Here is a 16569-nt window from a genome sequence, read left to right as displayed (position 1 = left end):
GAGGCAACATACCATCCTGAGGTCACACTCATGGCTGCAGAATCTCCTGTTTGTGCCCCTGACAGGAGAGTGCACTATAAGGGATGGATGTTGAGGGCAAAATCTCTAAAATTGCAGGTGATACTAAGCTTGGGAGAGTAGTAAACTGTGAGGGTGATGCTGAGCGACTTCAGAGGGGCATCGACAAGTTGGCCAAATGGGCAGATACCTGACAGATGAAATTGAATGCAGAGAAATGTGTTAATGCGTTTTGGTATCAGAAATACAGAGAGACCACACAGGTTCCGTGGTGCAACTTTGGGAGGAGTACAGGAGCAGAGGGATCTCAGGGATTCACATGCATGATTCTCTGAAGGTGGCCAGACCAAGGTGTAGCATCCTTGTGTTTATACTTAGAGTACAAAAACAAGAAAGAGATGCTACACCTCTACAAATCATTGGTCAGACCACTCTGAGTATTGTGTTCAGTTTGTTTAAGGATGGATGTTAAAGCCCTGGAAAGAGTTCAAAGGGGATTTACCGGAATGATATCAGAAATGAGGGATTTTAGGTACAAGGAAAGATTAGAGAAATAGGGCTAATTCTCCTCAGAGGAGAGAAGATTAAGAGGTGACCTCATTGAGGTGTTCAATACTATGAACAGTTTTGACAGGGCGAAGAAGGATATTTTGTTTCTATTGGTTGGTATCGTAGCAACAGCTGGGTCACAACTTCAAGATTGTCAGCAAGAGGGCTATGAATGAGAATATGAGAAAGATCTTTACTCAGAGAGTTGTTAAGATTTGGAATGTACTGCCTGGGGAATGGTGGAGGTGGATTCCATAGGTGGTTTCAAAAGGGAGCTGGATGTCTATTTGAAAGTGATGAATTTGGAGGGCTATGGAGGTAGGGTGGAGAGTGGGACTAGCTGGTTAGCTCTCTCAGGAGCTGGAATGGACCAATGCATCAAATGGCCTCCTTCTATACGGTAAGATTCAGTGACTCCATGTGGTAAGTTGCTTTGTTGGGATGACTGACATGGATTCATTGGGCCATAATGACAGAGAAGAAGGTCCTTCAGCCCATCATGATTGAAAGTGAAATCCCAACTAAATAACCTTTAGATACTGTGGAACACGTAAATGTCCTCTTCAGCTGAACCTTCTTCCAAAGGGTCAGGCTGTGCTAAAGGTCAGCCCTACACCACCTTGACCTGAAAGCCTTGGAGTTATCCAGGAATTTTAAGCAACCAGGAAGCCTGGGGAACAGGTCAGTTTTATAGCTTGCCCAACATGTGGATACGGACGGTCAATAAGATTGTACAGGGTGTGGACATCTGACTACATGAGTTTCTCAATGTTAAGTACAATTTGTCATCATTAAAGGTTGATGGGGTGTCGCTCAGGCTAATGCACATTTGCCATCCATGTATTTGGGAATTCCAAACTCAGTGGCTCATAAGTGGGACCCGGCTCATCTCTCCTCTCCATTGGATGAATCCCTTTTCGGCCAGACACCAAGCCCTTATTCTTAGATTGTGACCCATAGTTCTGGACTTCCCCAGCATCAGGAAAATTCTTCCCACATCTATCCTGTCCAATCCCATCAGGATTTTATATATTTCTATGAGATCGCCCCTGATTGTTCTCAATTCCAGTGAGTACGAGCCCAGTTGATCCAGTCTTTCCTCATATGTCAGTCCAGCCATCCCAGGAATCAATCTGGTTGAACCTTCCCTGGACTCCCTGAACAACAAGAATACGGCATCTTGGGGATTCTGGGCTTTATCAATAACTGTGTACAAAAGGAGGTTCAGAACCTTTACATGTCTCTAACTTGACCGCAGTTGGAGTACAATGGCTAATTCTAGGTGTCACATTTTATGAAACATATGGTGAGTCTGTCAGGGATACAGAGGAATGGTTTCACAAACAAAGAAGGCTCAGAGGGTATTTTAATAGAGCTGTTTAAAACCATGAAGGGTTCACAATAATAGCTGGGAGGAGAATATTTTCCAGTGGCTGGTGGACCAGTATTCAGAGGGCACAAATTTAAGGTGACTGGCAGCAAAACCACAGGCAATATGAGCAAAACCCATCTTTCCATTAATGGGTGGTGAATATTTGGAATGTACTACTTGGTCAGATGGTGGAAACGGAATCAAAGACAGATTTTGGAATGTAGAAATATAGGAACAGGAGTAGGCCATTCAGCCCCTCTAACCTGCTCCCTCATTCAATGAATTCATAGTGATCTAAATCCATATACCTGCCTTGTCCCCGTTTCCATTAATACCCTTGCTTAACAAAAAATGTATCTATCACAGATTGAAAATGAATAACTGATCCAGCATCAACTGCTATTTGTGGAAAAGAATTCCAAACCTCTCCCTCCCATTGTGTGTAGAATTGCCTGCTAACATCTCTCTTGAATGGTCTGGCCCTAAGTCTCAGACTATGCCAGTTCTAGAGTCCCTGACCAGTGGAAATAGTTCGTCTTTATCTACCCTGTTTTCTCCTGTTAATAGTTTTGATCAGATCACTGCTTAACATTCTAAATTCTAGAGAGGTCTAATTTGCATAATCTCTCCTCATGACTTAACCCAGCTATTCTTGCAAACCTATATTGTACACCATCCAAGGGCCGGTATATTTTTTCTAAGGTATGCTGTCCAGATTAGGCAAAGTCTAAACCAGGGTTTTGTGTAACTGCAACATTTCAAAACTTGGAGTAATACTTGGAGAGTCATAACAGCAAGGAAATGTGGAAGTAGCAGGGAAATCATGCTAACTAATTTGTTTTTTTTAAAACAAGAGTTAGGGTGCACTTGATGGATCGAATGGTCTTGTTTTGTTCTGTGGCGATCCCATGATTCTCCAATTCAATGTGGTACAAACTGATTCGATTCCGTTGTTTTGCTGCTTTAGTATAATGGGTTTTTTCTTGAACAGATCGTCATCGTCACAGGGTCACAGAGAAGAAGCTGTACGGTGTTGAAGGTAGCAGTACGTTCCTGGAGTGTATCCCCAAATCCCTACAAGCGCAGGTCACCTGGACATTCCAGAAACGCTCGGGAGGACCGAGAAATGAGGTACACAAAATTCCCAGGGAGCAACAAATGAGAAACCATCCTGCACATTTTTACACAAAAGCCAACCAGACATTCTAACAAGCTGATTTTAATTTTAACCTGCATGCTGCATGATTTTATTGCCATGTGTGTTTATCTATGCTGCTAGATATGAAAACACACCCTCAATTTACTGAATGCAGAATTTCAAACATTTCCTACTCTCCTACATTCTGCTGTATTTCAGTTTGTACTCCCCTGGAATAGAGTCTTAAATCAGGACTGAAGCTCAGTAATCAGGGCCAATATTGAAGTGCAGTTCTGGGGAATCGGAGGTGGTGTCCTTTAAATGATACCGCCCAGCTGCCTTCTCCTATGGATGTAAAACATTCCATGTTAGTGTTAGATTAGATTACTTAGAGTGTGGAAACAGGCCCTTCGGCCCAACAAGTCCACACCAACCCTCCAAAGAGCAACTCACCCAGACCCATTCCCCTACATTTACCCCTTCTCCTAACACTATGGACAATTTAGCATGGCCAATTCACCTAACCTGCACATCTTTGGACTGTGGGAGGAAACCGGAGCACCCAGAGGAAACCCACACAGACACGGGGAGAATGTGCAAACTCCCCCAAGACAGTTGCCCGAGGCAGGAATTGAACCCAGGTCTCCGGCGCTGTGAGGCAGCAATGCTAACCACTGTGCCACCGTGCCGCCTGTTTTCAGACCAGAGAAGGGGAGTTATCCCTCATACCCAATATTTATTCCTCAATCAACGTCCTAAAAACTGGTTATCTGGTTCCAATCACATTGCTTATTATCGAGGAGAAAGTGAGGTCTGCAGATGCTGGAGATCAGAGCTGAAAATGTGTTGCTGGAAAAGCGCAACAGGTCAGGCAGCATCCAGGGAACAGGAGAATCGACGTTTCGGGCATAAGCCCTTCTTCAGGAATGAGGAAAGTTTGTCCAGCAGGCTAAGATAAAAGGTAGGGAGGAGGGACTTGGGGGAGGGGCGTCGGAAATGCGATAGGTGGAAAGAGGTCAAGGTGAGGGTGATAGGTCAGACTGGGGTGGGGGCGGAGAGGTCAGGAAGAAGATTGCAGGTTAGGAAGGCGGTGCTGGGTTCGATGGATTTGACTGAGACAAGGTGGGGGGAGGGGAAATGAGGAAACTGGTGAAATCCGAGTTCATCCCTTGTGGTTGGAGGGTTCCTAGGCGGAAGATGAGGCGCTCTTCCTCCAACCGTCGTGTTGTTGTGGTCTGGCGATGGAGGAGTCCAAAGACCTGCATATCCTTGGTGGAGTGGGAGGGGGAGTTGAAGTGTTGAGCCACATGGTGGTTGGGTTGGTTGGTCCGGGTGTCCCAGAGGTGTTCTCTGAAACGTTCCGCAAGTAGGCGGCCTGTCTCCCCAATATAGAGGAGGCCACATCGGGTGCAGAGGATGCAATAGATGATGTGTGTGGAGGTGCAGGTGAATCTGTGGCGGATATGGAAGTTTCCATTGGGGCCTTGGGGGGAGGTATGGGCGCAAGTCTTGCACCTCCTGCGGTTGCAGGGGAAGGTGCCGGGAGTGGAGGTTGGGTTGGTGGGGGGTGTGGACCTGACGAGGGAGTCACGGAGGGAGTGGTCTTTACGGAATGCTGATAGGGGAGCGGAGGGAAATATATCCTTGGTGGTGGGGTCCGTTTGGAGGTGGCGGAAAACGGCGGATGATGCGCTGTACATGGAGATTGGTGGGGTGGTAGGTGAGGACTAGTGGGATTCTGTCCTGGTGGCGGTTGGAGGGGCGGGGCTCAAGGGCGGAGGAGCGGGAAGTGGAAGAGATGCGGTGGAGGGCATCGTCGACCATGTCGGGGGGGAAAATTGCGGTCCTTGAAGAAGGAGGCCATCTGGGTTGTACGTTTTTGGAACTGGTCCTCCTGGGAGCAGATGCGGCAGAGACGAAGGAATTAGGAGAATGGGATGGCGTTTTTACAGGGGGCAGGGTGGGAGGAGGTGTAGTCCAGGTAGCTGTGGGAGTCGGTCGGTTTGTAGTAGATGTCCGTGTTGATTCGATCGCCTGAGATAGAAATAGAAAGGTCGAGGAAGGGGAGAGAGGAATCTGAGACTGTCCAGGTGAATTTGAGGTCGGGGTGGAAGGTATTGGTGAAGTTGATGAACTGTTCAACCTCCTCGTGGGAGCACGAGGCGGCGCCGATACAGTCATCGATGTAGCGGAGGAAAAGGTGGAGGGGGGGGCCAGTGTAGTTGCGGAAGATGGATTGTTCCACATATCCTACGAAGAGGCAGGCATAGCTGGGGCCCATGCGGGTGCCCATGGCTACTCCTTTGGTTTGGAGGAAGTGGGAGGATTGGAAAGAGAAGTTGTTCAGGGTGAGGACCAGTTCAGTCAGTCGAAGGAGGGTGTCAGTGGAAGGGTACTGGTTGGTACGGCGGGAAAGGAAGAAGCGGAGGGCTTTGGGTCCTTCATGATGGGGGATGGAGGTGTACAGGGACTGGATGTCCATGGTGAAGATAAGGCGTTGGGGACCGGGAAAGCGAAAATCATGGAGGAGGTGGAGGGCATGGGTGGTGTCCCGAACGTAGGTGGGGAGTTCTTGGACTAAAGGGGACAGGACTGTGTCAAGGTATGCGGAGATGAGTTTGGTGGGGCAGGAGCAGGCGGAGACAATGGGTCGGCCGGGGCAGTCAGGTTTGTGGATTTTGGGCAGGAGGTAGAAGCGGGAGGTGCGGGGTTGTGGGACTATGAGGTTGCAGGCGGTGGATGGGAGGTCCCCTGAGGTGATGAGGTTATGGATGGTCTTGGAGATGATGGTTTGGTGGTGGGGGGTGGGGTCATGGTCAAGGGGGCAGTAGGAGAGGTATCTGCGAGCTGGCGTTTGGCCTCAGCGGTGTAAAGGTCGGTGCGCCAAACTACTACCGCGCCTCCTTTGTCTGCTGGTTTGATAGTGAGGTTGGGGTTGCAACGGAGGGAGTGGAGGGCTGCGCGTTCCGAGGGTGAGAGGTTGGAGTGGGTGGGAGGGGTGGGGGAGTTCAGGTGACGGTTAATATCGCGGCAGCAGTTTGCAATGAAGAGGTCGAGGGCAAGTAGGAGGCCAGCACGGGGTGTCCAGGTGGATGGGGTGTGTTGGAGGCGGGAGAAGGGGTCGTCAGAGGGTGGGCGGGAGTCTTGGTTGAAGAAGTAGGCACGGAAGCGAAGGCGGCGGACCTCTTCATAGCCAACTGCCGCCGCGATATTAACCGCCACCTGAACTCCCCCACCCCTCTCACCCACTCCAACCTCTCAACCTCGGAACGCACAGCCCTCCACTCCCTCCGTTGCAACCCCAACCTCACTATCAAACCAGCAGACAAGGGAGGCGCGGTAGTAGTTTGGCGCACCGACTTTTACACCGCTGAGGCCAAACGCCAGCTCGCAGATACCTCCTCCTACTGCCCCCTTGACCATGACCCCACCCCCCACCATCAAACCATCATCTCCCAGACCATCCATAACCTCATCACCTCAGGGGACCTCCCATCCACCGCCTCCAACCTCATAGTCCCACAACCCCGCACCGCCCGTTTCTACCTCCTACCCAAAATCCACAAACCTGAGTGTCCCGGCCGACCCATTGTCTTCGCCTGCTCCTGCCCCACCGAACTCATCTCCGCATACCTTGACACAGTCCTGTCCCCCTTAGTCCAAGAACTCCCCACCTACGTTCGGGACACCACCCATGCCCTCCACCTCCTCCATGATTTTCGCTTCCCCAGTCCCCAACGCCTTATCTTCACCATGGACATCCAGTCCCTGTACACCTCCATCCCCCATCACGAAGGACTCAAAGCCCTCCGCTTCTTTCTTTCCCGCCGTACCACCCAGTACCCTTCCACTGACACCCTCCTTCGACTGACTGAACTGGTCCTCACCCTGAACAACTTCTCTTTCCAATCCTCCCACTTCCTCCAACCGAAAGGAGTAGCCATGGGCACCCGCATGGGCCCCAGCTATGCCTGCCTCTTCGTAGGATATGTGGAACAGTCCATCTTCCACAACTACACTGGCCCCAACCCCCACCTTTTCCTCCGCTACATCGATGACTGTATCGGCGCCGCCTCGTGCTCCCACGGGGAGGTTGAACAGTTCATCCACTTTACCAGCACCTTCCACCTCGACCTCAAATTCACCTGGACAGTCTCAGATTCCTCCCTCCCCTTCCTCGACCTTTCTATTTCTATCTCAGGCGACCGAATCAACACGGACATCTACTACAAACCGACCGACTCCCACAGCTACCTAGACTACACCTCCTCCCACCCTGCCCCCTGTAAAAACACCATCCCATTCTCCCAATTCCTTCATCTCTGCTGCATCTGCTCCCAGGAGGACCAGTTCCAAAAACGTACAACCCAGATGGCCTCCTTCTTCAAGGACCGCAATTTTCCCCCCCGACGTGGTCGATGATGTCCTCCACCGCATCTCTTCCACTTCCTGCTCCTCCGCCCTTGAGCCCCGCCCCTCCAACCGCCACCAGGACAGAATCCCACTGGTCCTCACCTACCACCCCACCAATCTCCATGTATAGCGCATCATCCGCCGTCATTTCTGCCACCTCCAAATGGACCCCACCACCAAGGATATATTTCCCTCCCCTCCCCTATCAGCATTCCGTAGAGACCACTCCCTTCATGACTCCCTCGTCAGAGCCACACCCCCCACCAACCCAACCTCCACTCCCGGCACCTTCCCCTGCAACCGCAGGAGGTGCAAGACTTGCGCCCACACCTCCCCCCCTCACCTCCCTCCAAGGCCCCAAAGGAAATTTCCATATCCGCCACAGATTCACCTGCACCTCCACACACATCATCTATTGCATCCTCTGCACCCGATGTGGCCTCCTCTATACTGGGGAGACAGGCCGCCTACTTGCGGAGCGTTTCAGAGAACACCTCTGGGACACCCGGACCAACCAACCCAAACACCCGGTGGCTCAACACGTCAACTCCCCCTCCCACTCCACCAAGGATATGCAGGTCTTTGGACTCCTCCATCGCCAGACCACAACAACACGACGGTTGGAGGAAGAGCGCCTCATCTTCCGCCTAGGAACCCTCCAACCACAAGGGATGAACTCGGATTTCACCAGTTTCCTCATTTCCCCTCCCCCCACCTTGTCTCAGTCAAATCCATCGAACTCAGCACCGCCTTCCTAACCTGAGATCTTCTTCCCGACCTCTCCGCCCCCACCCCAGTCTGACCTATCACCCTCACCTTGACCTCTTTCCACCTATCGCATTTCCGACGCCCCTCCCCCAAGTCCCTCCTCCCTACCTTTTATCTTAGCCTGCTGGACACAATTTCCTCATTCCTGAAGAAGGGCTTATGCCCGAAACGTCGATTCTCCTGTTCCTTGGATGCTGCCTGACCTGCTTATTATCGAGCCTTGCAGTGTGCAAATTGGCTCCTATACTTCCTACATTATTACAGTGACTCCACTCCAAAACGTACTCAGTTGGTTACAAAACACTTGGTGAAATCTGGTGGCTATTTCAATGCAGTGGATTTTCTGCTGAGTTCACGCATGACCTCCAAGCGGTTATCGAGAAATTCTCTGTGTCTTAGGAACAGAGGAGCAGGAGTAGGCCATTCAGCCCCTCTACCCTGCTCCATAATTCAATAAGAGGCTGAATAGGATGTGGCTGTTTTCCCTGGAGCATCAGAGGGTGAGGAGTGACCTTGTCGGTGTTTATAAAATCATGAGGGGCATGGATAGGATAAATAGGGGTTGGGGGAGTACAAAACTAGAAGGTATAGGCTTAGGATGAGAGGGGAAAGATTTAACAGGGACCTGAGGGGCAATGTTTTCACACAGAGGGTGGTGCATGTATGGACTGAGCTGCCAGAGGAAGTGGTGGAGGCTGGGACGATTACAACATTTAAAAGGCATCTGGATGGGCACATGCATATGAAGGGTTTAAAGAGATATGGACCAAATGCTGGCAAATGGGGCTAGATTAATTTAGGATATCTGGTCAGCATGGGCGAGTTGGACTGAAGGGTCTGTTTTGGTGCTGTACATCTCTATAACTCTTTCGACTATTTGACTTGTGTATGGTTGAAATGTCATTAAATCATCTCCCTGCATCCACTATTAGTAGGCAGGTGATAACTAACCACCAAGCTGAATTTCAGATTTGTCAGTGAGGGGTTTGCACGCTGCAGTGGCAGTGTCCGGGCCTCTGAGCCAGGAGGCCTTGGTTAAGTCTCACTTGCTCCAGAGATGTCATGATACCTCCAGACAAGTTGAATGGAGAATATTTGGAAGGATTTGTTGCCTGGAAGTCTGGTTTTATCATTTAGAAGTGCCAGTTATGGGGTAGGAAAGAACGTGTGTCACACCCTCTGCTTAGCTACCACCTTTGGTTTCCTGTATATCTGATTCCTCGACGCTTCTGAGGGAAATGCAGCAGTGGAGGAGGCCATTCAGTCTGTCTTGTCTGTGCTAGTTTCCAGACGAAATGCTCCAACAGCAGTGTTATATTCCATACACATGCTATCAATATCCTGGGGATTACCATTGACCAGAAATTGAGCTGGATAAGTGATATAAATTCTGTGGCCATAAGGGCAAGTCAGTAACTAGGAATCATGAAGGGAATAACTCACTTCCCGACTCTTCAAGCCCTATTCACAAGCACAGGGATGAGACAGGACACTCCCATATGCCTGGATGAACAAAGACCCTGAAGAAGTTTCCAGGCCAAAACAGTCTGTCGGCTTGGCACGGTCTCCAAAAATATGCACTCACTACCTCATCAATGCTTAGTTACCAGCAGTCTGAACCATCGACAAGAAATTACAGCACTTAACAGGCATCTGGATGGGTACAAGAATAGGAAGAATTTAGAGGGACACGGGGCTAATGGGACTAGGTCAGTGTAGGAATTTGGTGGGTGTGGACCAAGGTGACTGTTTCCACGCTGTACAATTCTGACCCATTGTAGTTAAAATTTTGCCTGGTTCCAGTCTGGTTTGGCCATATAAAAGAGGAACCTCGGTTATTCGAACGACATGGGTGGGGAGTATTTTGTCAGATGATCTTGTTTGGATAATCCGAAACTTGGATATTCGATGTTTGGATAACTGAGGTTCCTCTGTGTTTGTTTATATATTTTTCTATACGCAATAGTCCTCCTGTATCAGCAGGTGGTACATTCCAAGACCTACCACTGATGCCCGCGGACAGTAGTGAACTCTATGTAAAAGTCGTTTTTCATTTACATGCATGCCTGTGATAAAGTTTAATCGATTAATTATGCACAATAAGACACTACGAACAATAAGTCACTCAGAATGGCGCGCAATTTGAAACTTATGAATTGTTTATTTCTGGAATTTTCCATTTAATATTTTCATGCCGTGGTAAACCACAGATAACTGAAACGGTGGAAACTGAATCAGCAGATACGGGGTGGGGTGGGGTTGGGAGGGGGGGGTTCTACTGCATATATCTATATATATTCACTACTCACACTGGGGTATTTGATTTCTTGCAGGTTCGTTTGGATGACCACATGATTAAGACTGACCGAGGCTTGCTGCTGAGAAGTATCCAGCGCAAGAACTCTGGCTCCTTCTTCTGCCATTCCATGGAGCTGGACTTCACCCAGACTCTCATGCACATCTCGCTGGAGGTGATCAAGCTGGAGCAGGCTGAAGAGCTGCTCCGCAAAGAGCCAGCGCCGAGCCGGGGCTCCTCCTTCCCCAACCAGAAGGTGTGGTACCGGGACTTCATGCAGCTGGTCGACCACCCCAGCCTCAAGACGGTGGACGAGATCTGCGAGCAGGTGTGGAGACGCCGGAGCAAGCAGCCCAAACACAAACGCGCGCCAGGCCGCCACCTCCAGGCCAAGTGGAAGCACCTGCAGGAGGCGAGGAAGGGGAGGAACCGGCGAACGCATGAGCTGCTGCGTGCTGAGCGGGCTCCCCGTAGCGCTGTCGTGCAGTGACGGTCAGCGAGAGGAGAAACCAATCGACGGAACAATCCCAGGAGTGATGGCAAAGACTGAAGTGATGTCCAGTGGGTGTGTCTCGCACCGACTTTCCCCGCACAACGTTTACATGAACCACTGAGTTCTCTCGCTATTGAAACCACTATGACACTAACATCCATCACTTGCATTCTCACGTGTTAGGAATTACTGCTCATATTTAAGGCTATGGATAGCAATAATAAATGCTAGGGCTTATTAGGATAGCCAGCAACCTCTTAGGTTGTGGGAGGCTGGTTCTGTCCCTTTGGGCTTCATGATAGATGCATCTTGTGCCTTGGGAGAGTCTTCTCTCTCTTTCCAGTATTGTCAAGAACATTGCTCAGAGAGACTGGAGACTGGTGTCGTGGGGATAAGGGCTTGCTGGCTGGCCAAGAGTTGTTTTAACCCTTTGAGGCTCACATAATCCAAATCCCACCAATGAAGGTGTCATTGTGAATGGGAAAATTGATGAAACATCCATGTGGGAAGCCAAGCTCTCTTGCTTCTGTGCCCATTGGCACTTTTGATATTTACGTAGCTTTGCTGCCTCCTATGTCAACCCAGTTGAGTTGCGTTCCAAATGGTTGGCAAAATGACCCATTACATTGTTTAGGTTTGGATATATATGGGCTGAGAAAGGGTTAATTGGAGATTCAGAGAGCTCCTGACGGAAGTGGTGCTCTAGCGAAACTTTCCCTCTTTCCTCTTTAGGTTTGACCCTAGAGCAAGGTGTTGGTGCCGATGGAACTTGCTGCTACACTTCACGCATCTCATTTGTTTAAGCTGGCATTGCATTGTACAGTCGCAAAACTTTGCTCAATTCTTCACCTTTCATCACTCCATGCTCTGGACATTAGAAGGGTCCGCTCGCAATGAATGTACAGCGCAGTAACAGTCAAGAATTACTACACACGCACAAGAAAATATTTCATGGAAAGTGCCTTGAAAAGTATTCAGGCCTGGCACTGGGAACTGACAAGAGAATGAACCTTTATTCATCTCCTCCTTTGAGCTGAAACTCAACAGTGGTGACTTCGTGGAAGGGTTAGTCAAAGTCAAGAGTGGTCCTGCTACCTTCCTCCTGTGCAAAACCAATTATGTCTTGCCAGTGCTTACGGAGGGGGAGAAGAGGGGATGAGGGTGGGATGGGGAGGGGAGGGGGTGTGTGGGGAGGGTAGGTGGTGGTGGGGTCTCATCAGACAAGTAACTAGCACAGAATACAGGGCAGACAACATGTTTGGCATCATGAGCAAGGTCAAAAATTCAACGGTTACTCATGTATACTCAGCCCGCTATTGAACCCAAAATTGCAACCTGTACGGAGAAAGATTACAACTGAGGCCTTGCAGACTTTCCATTGGGAGTCATCTATGAATGTCAAGGGGTAGTGACGAGTGCCGTATTATCTGTGAGGGACTATTTGTATTATGCATTGAGGTACTAAATTGTCACTGTTTAAAGTTTCCAATAAACTGTTTTGATCACTAAAGCTTAGGTTTAAGACAAATTGTGTGTGCATGACCGTGAGCCGAACAGGGGCCAAACTAACAAGTGTTAGAACGTTTGCAATGGTACTAACAATGAATGAAATTAAGGAAGACTGAAGTCAGAAGCCGGGCAAAACACATTGCGAGCAGCCAGTTCCTTGATGCCCACTTGCTGATTCGAACTCTGGGCAGAAAGGGATTGGATGGAAGTTGCTGAGAATGGATGAGAGTGGGAGATGTTAGTAAGAAGCAAGTAGGAGATGTGGATCTGTGCATCAGGGCTCAGGTACAAGTGCAGTGTTTGCAGGAAGTTTTTCTACAGTAACATTTCTGATGAGGTGAAGGGGCACAACTCAGTTTTGGATTCTGAAAAAAAGTGGCCACAAGGACAGAGCAATCATCCAAAAATTAAGCTCAGGAATAAAGGGTAACTAAAACTCTTAGAAAAATGGTATGGTGGTTGGTAACTGGACAAATCGAAAAATGAGATTGAAAAAGAAACTGTGTTTGATTATTAATCAGTTTTTAACCAAAGTCCTCTTACTCTTTTATTCTTATCTCTTTATTTGTATCTCTCTGTCTGTACCTGTTTGTATATTTGTCTCCCATGTGTCACTGTCTGTCACTCTCTATCTATTTCTGTTTCTGTCTCTCGCTCTTGGGGAATTGGGAGAAGTTTCGGTGTTTTGATCTCAGCAATAAAGAGGGAAGAGGATAGGGAGTTTGATCCAGTAGATTTCTTGTGTCAAGGCAAAATTCTGCAGATGCTGAAATTCTGAAACAAAGAGAAGGCTGGAGAAACTCAGCAGGTATGGACGCATCTGTGGAGAGGGAAACAGTTAATGTTTTGAATCCAATTTTACTACTTCAGAACTCATTTCAGATTTCTTGTGCCCCTGTCTCTTTCTAACTCTGTCTTTTTCTTTCTCTCTCTCTCTCACTCTCCTATACGTATATTCCTCTTTATCTCTGTCTCACTGTATCTAAGTCTGCCTCTGTATCTCTATGTCTTTATATATTTAACTCTCTATCTCTATATATCTTCTACCTCTCACCTTATCTAACCCCCATCTCTCTCTCTCTCTGTATATATATATATCTCTCTATCTACCTCTCTCCTATCGATCATCTCTATCTATCTATCTATCTATTTATATCTACCTATCTCTATCTATCTGTCTCTCTATTTCTCTATCTATCTATCTATCTCTGTGTACACTCTGTCTGGACGTTACTTTATGTTAGGTCTCATGAGTAGAACTAGGGACAGAATAAAACCAGTTTGATATCAGATGCTGTGATATAGGATATTTTAGAATCTATCAGGATAGTTTTATTCGCCATTAATTATCTTGTGATATTAATTATGTGGTTAGATGAAAAATGTACTTGGTGAGAACTTAGTTTGCCCAGAATACAATTTACTCTCAAACTGAGTGATAGAGATTACTTCTGGTTATGTGACTGCCAAAAGGAAAGATAGTGGAAGGGTAGGAGAGATTTTAAAATGTACTGAAGAACCATCTCACTGCTGTATTTGTGGTTGGTCTGTTGAAGAATGGCTTTTGGCATTCGCTGCCACTTTGTGCAAAGTGTAGTTCCTTTACTTTAGCGATAATTAATCAGACATTGCATGAAAGCTCAAACAGATCATTTGGGGAAGAGGCCTTTTCTATCTGTCATGGGTTGGAAATGACTGAGACTTGAATGTTTTGCAGTGAGAAACATGTTTAACAAAACGATTTAAATAGTGTTTCTAGGAGCAGTTGGGAGGTTTTACGGAGAGGGGTTACAGAGGCCATACTTGCTGTTCCATCACAAATGGAGCAAAGGGATTGGCGGCTGAACGAGGTGCAGAAATCAGAGGATGGAAGAACACGGGATAGCGGTAGGATACAGGAGCTGATGGAGCAGGGATTGGGATGAAGACCGTAGAAGAGATTGAGGATTGGGGAGGTAGATCAAGAGAAGTTGGTGGGGGAAAGGATGAAGGTGGCACTGGGTAGAATTTGTGTGGATTGGAAGTCAGGAAGCCAGTGAAGAGGGATTTATGCTGAAGATAACCTGACTGTAATGGAAACAGGAGAAAAGGGAATTCCATATGATGGGAGATGGGTGAAGAGCTGGGGATCGAGGTGAACGGTTATAAGACACAGGAGCAAAAGTAGACCATTCAGCCCATTGAGTCTGCTCTGCCATTCAGTGAGATCATGGCTGATTGGATAATGCTCAATTCCATTTTCCTGCTGTTATTCCCCCAAAACCTCTTGCTTCCCTTCCTGATTAAAGATCTTTCTATCTCAATCTTGACTATGACCCAGCCTCAATAGCCTCTGAGGTAAAGAATTCAACTCAGAGAGAAGAAATTCCTCCTCATCTCTATCTTAAATATGTGTCCTATTCTGTCATGGAGGTGGAAATGAGCAGTCACAATGATGAGATGCAAAGCAACGGATCAAATAAAGTCACCAGGTCACACAAGTATTTGGAAGGTGATAGCTGTCACTGTTCTAGTCTAATCCCTCAGTATTTACTTAGGACACCATGAGTCTTGGAAAAGCAGTGAGTATTTATATTAACCACTGCTCATTGAAAATAGATAACCTTTCTCTTCTGTCTACGCTTGAACCTGGGTCTCGAAGGACAATATTCTTGGACACTGCCACATCTATCATTCTTTATTTAACCTTGAGCTTCATACTTGAAACAATAGACTTTTAGTTCTTGTCCAACTACTTAGCCTTATTGTCTAGAGATAGCAATAGAGACCAGACAATATTCTGAACTACTGAGCTATCTGGTCTCCCCGGAAGCGATTGAATAAAAATGATGGACAGGGGAAAAACAACAATGGGGCTCATTGATCTCTAGACATCCTGATGCCCTCCCACATCTGCTCCTAATTCATATCTGAGGAAATTGGAAGTCAATTAATGGGGCTTGGCAGGAATGTGGATTTGAGGCCACAATCGAAGCAGGCATGATCTTATTGAATGGTAGCACAGATAAGTGGGGCAGAATGGCCTAGAACTGCTCCCCATTTGTATGTGAGGAAATGTGGATGAATGTAAGTATTATGATTCACAACTGCCCAGTAACCAGCAGCTACACAATCTTCTAGATGAGGCAGAAAAACCAGGTTGAAAAACATTCAAGTCCAACGTTGCATGGGGTGAATCTGAAAGTGAACTGACTTGCTCCCTGCATGTATTTCAACCTAGTTCAAGGTGTAATGCATGACTTCTCTGACTCAGGATTCCATCTGCTCTTGGCAATGCTGTGGAATTCTGTCCCAAGCAAGAACTCTCTGTTGGAAGTAGGCAGTGCATGAACCAATGACTAGTTCCAGATGTTTAACATCCTTCTGAGAAATGACAGAGCATCCTGACATCGAAACTTGGTTCTGCCCCTGTACTGTGTTAACCTTTGATCTCTGGTCCATCCACTTGCAACAATCTATCAATATGTACATTTCATTATTCTCCATTCTTTATTTTGAACATGTAGGTGGTAGCGGTAGAGTCTGTACCTCTGGGCCAGAAGATCCAGGTTCAACTCCCAGATGCATCCCACGTGTCATAACATCTTTGAACAGATTGATCACAAGTACTTATTTTGAATATGTCAATTGGATTACCTAGAATATAGGCATCCCAAGAGTTTAGCTGACATCAGTAAATCCACCTCTGCAACTTTGTCTGTAGATACTATACCTGAAGAGCACATTGGCAAACACAGACCTTTGAGTTGTGTTGGTAGCCGATTATTTTTGACGAAGTACTGGAATGTTTGCCGTCAGCCAGGCTGACTGACCGCCTCTCCTGCTCTAACCATTGGAGTATTGGAAGGATTTGCAGCTTGGCGTTCAACCCATTTTGTCACATTCGAACCCAGCTCCCGAGGCTGTCAAACCCCAGGGTGGGTCTCCAACCCAGGTCTGCTGGCTCTGCGCTGGGACCCTTCTCACTGCGCTAGTTGCTGCGTGCCCCCTTCGAACCCGATGTTAGCCATTGG

General features: G+C 47.7%; 1 protein-coding gene across 4 annotated transcripts in view; it reads left to right on the top strand.

The window, feature by feature from the left end:
- The window catches only part of sema3b (sema domain, immunoglobulin domain (Ig), short basic domain, secreted, (semaphorin) 3B), a 378357-nt gene extending 366164 nt beyond the window's left edge, over positions 1-12193 (top strand). For all 4 annotated transcript variants that reach the window (XM_087994087.1, XM_087994085.1, XM_087994086.1 and 1 more), the window contains exons 17-18: positions 2931-3070; positions 10592-12193. In XM_087994087.1, the coding sequence (XP_087850213.1) occupies positions 2931-3070; positions 10592-11044 (593 nt within the window). In that variant the 3' untranslated portion in view covers positions 11045-12193. The remainder of the gene's footprint in view (positions 1-2930; positions 3071-10591) is intronic.
- Positions 12194-16569: the final 4376 nt, after the last annotated feature.

This window comes from Chiloscyllium plagiosum, unplaced genomic scaffold (assembly GCF_037043375.1).
Source record: "Chiloscyllium plagiosum isolate Xiang-an unplaced genomic scaffold, Cpla_swu_hap1 HiC_scaffold_14, whole genome shotgun sequence".
In the NCBI taxonomy this organism is placed as follows: Eukaryota; Metazoa; Chordata; class Chondrichthyes; order Orectolobiformes; family Hemiscylliidae; genus Chiloscyllium; species Chiloscyllium plagiosum.
The sequence above is the reverse complement of the archived record's forward strand: the minus strand, read 5'-3'. Positions and strand labels throughout refer to the sequence as shown.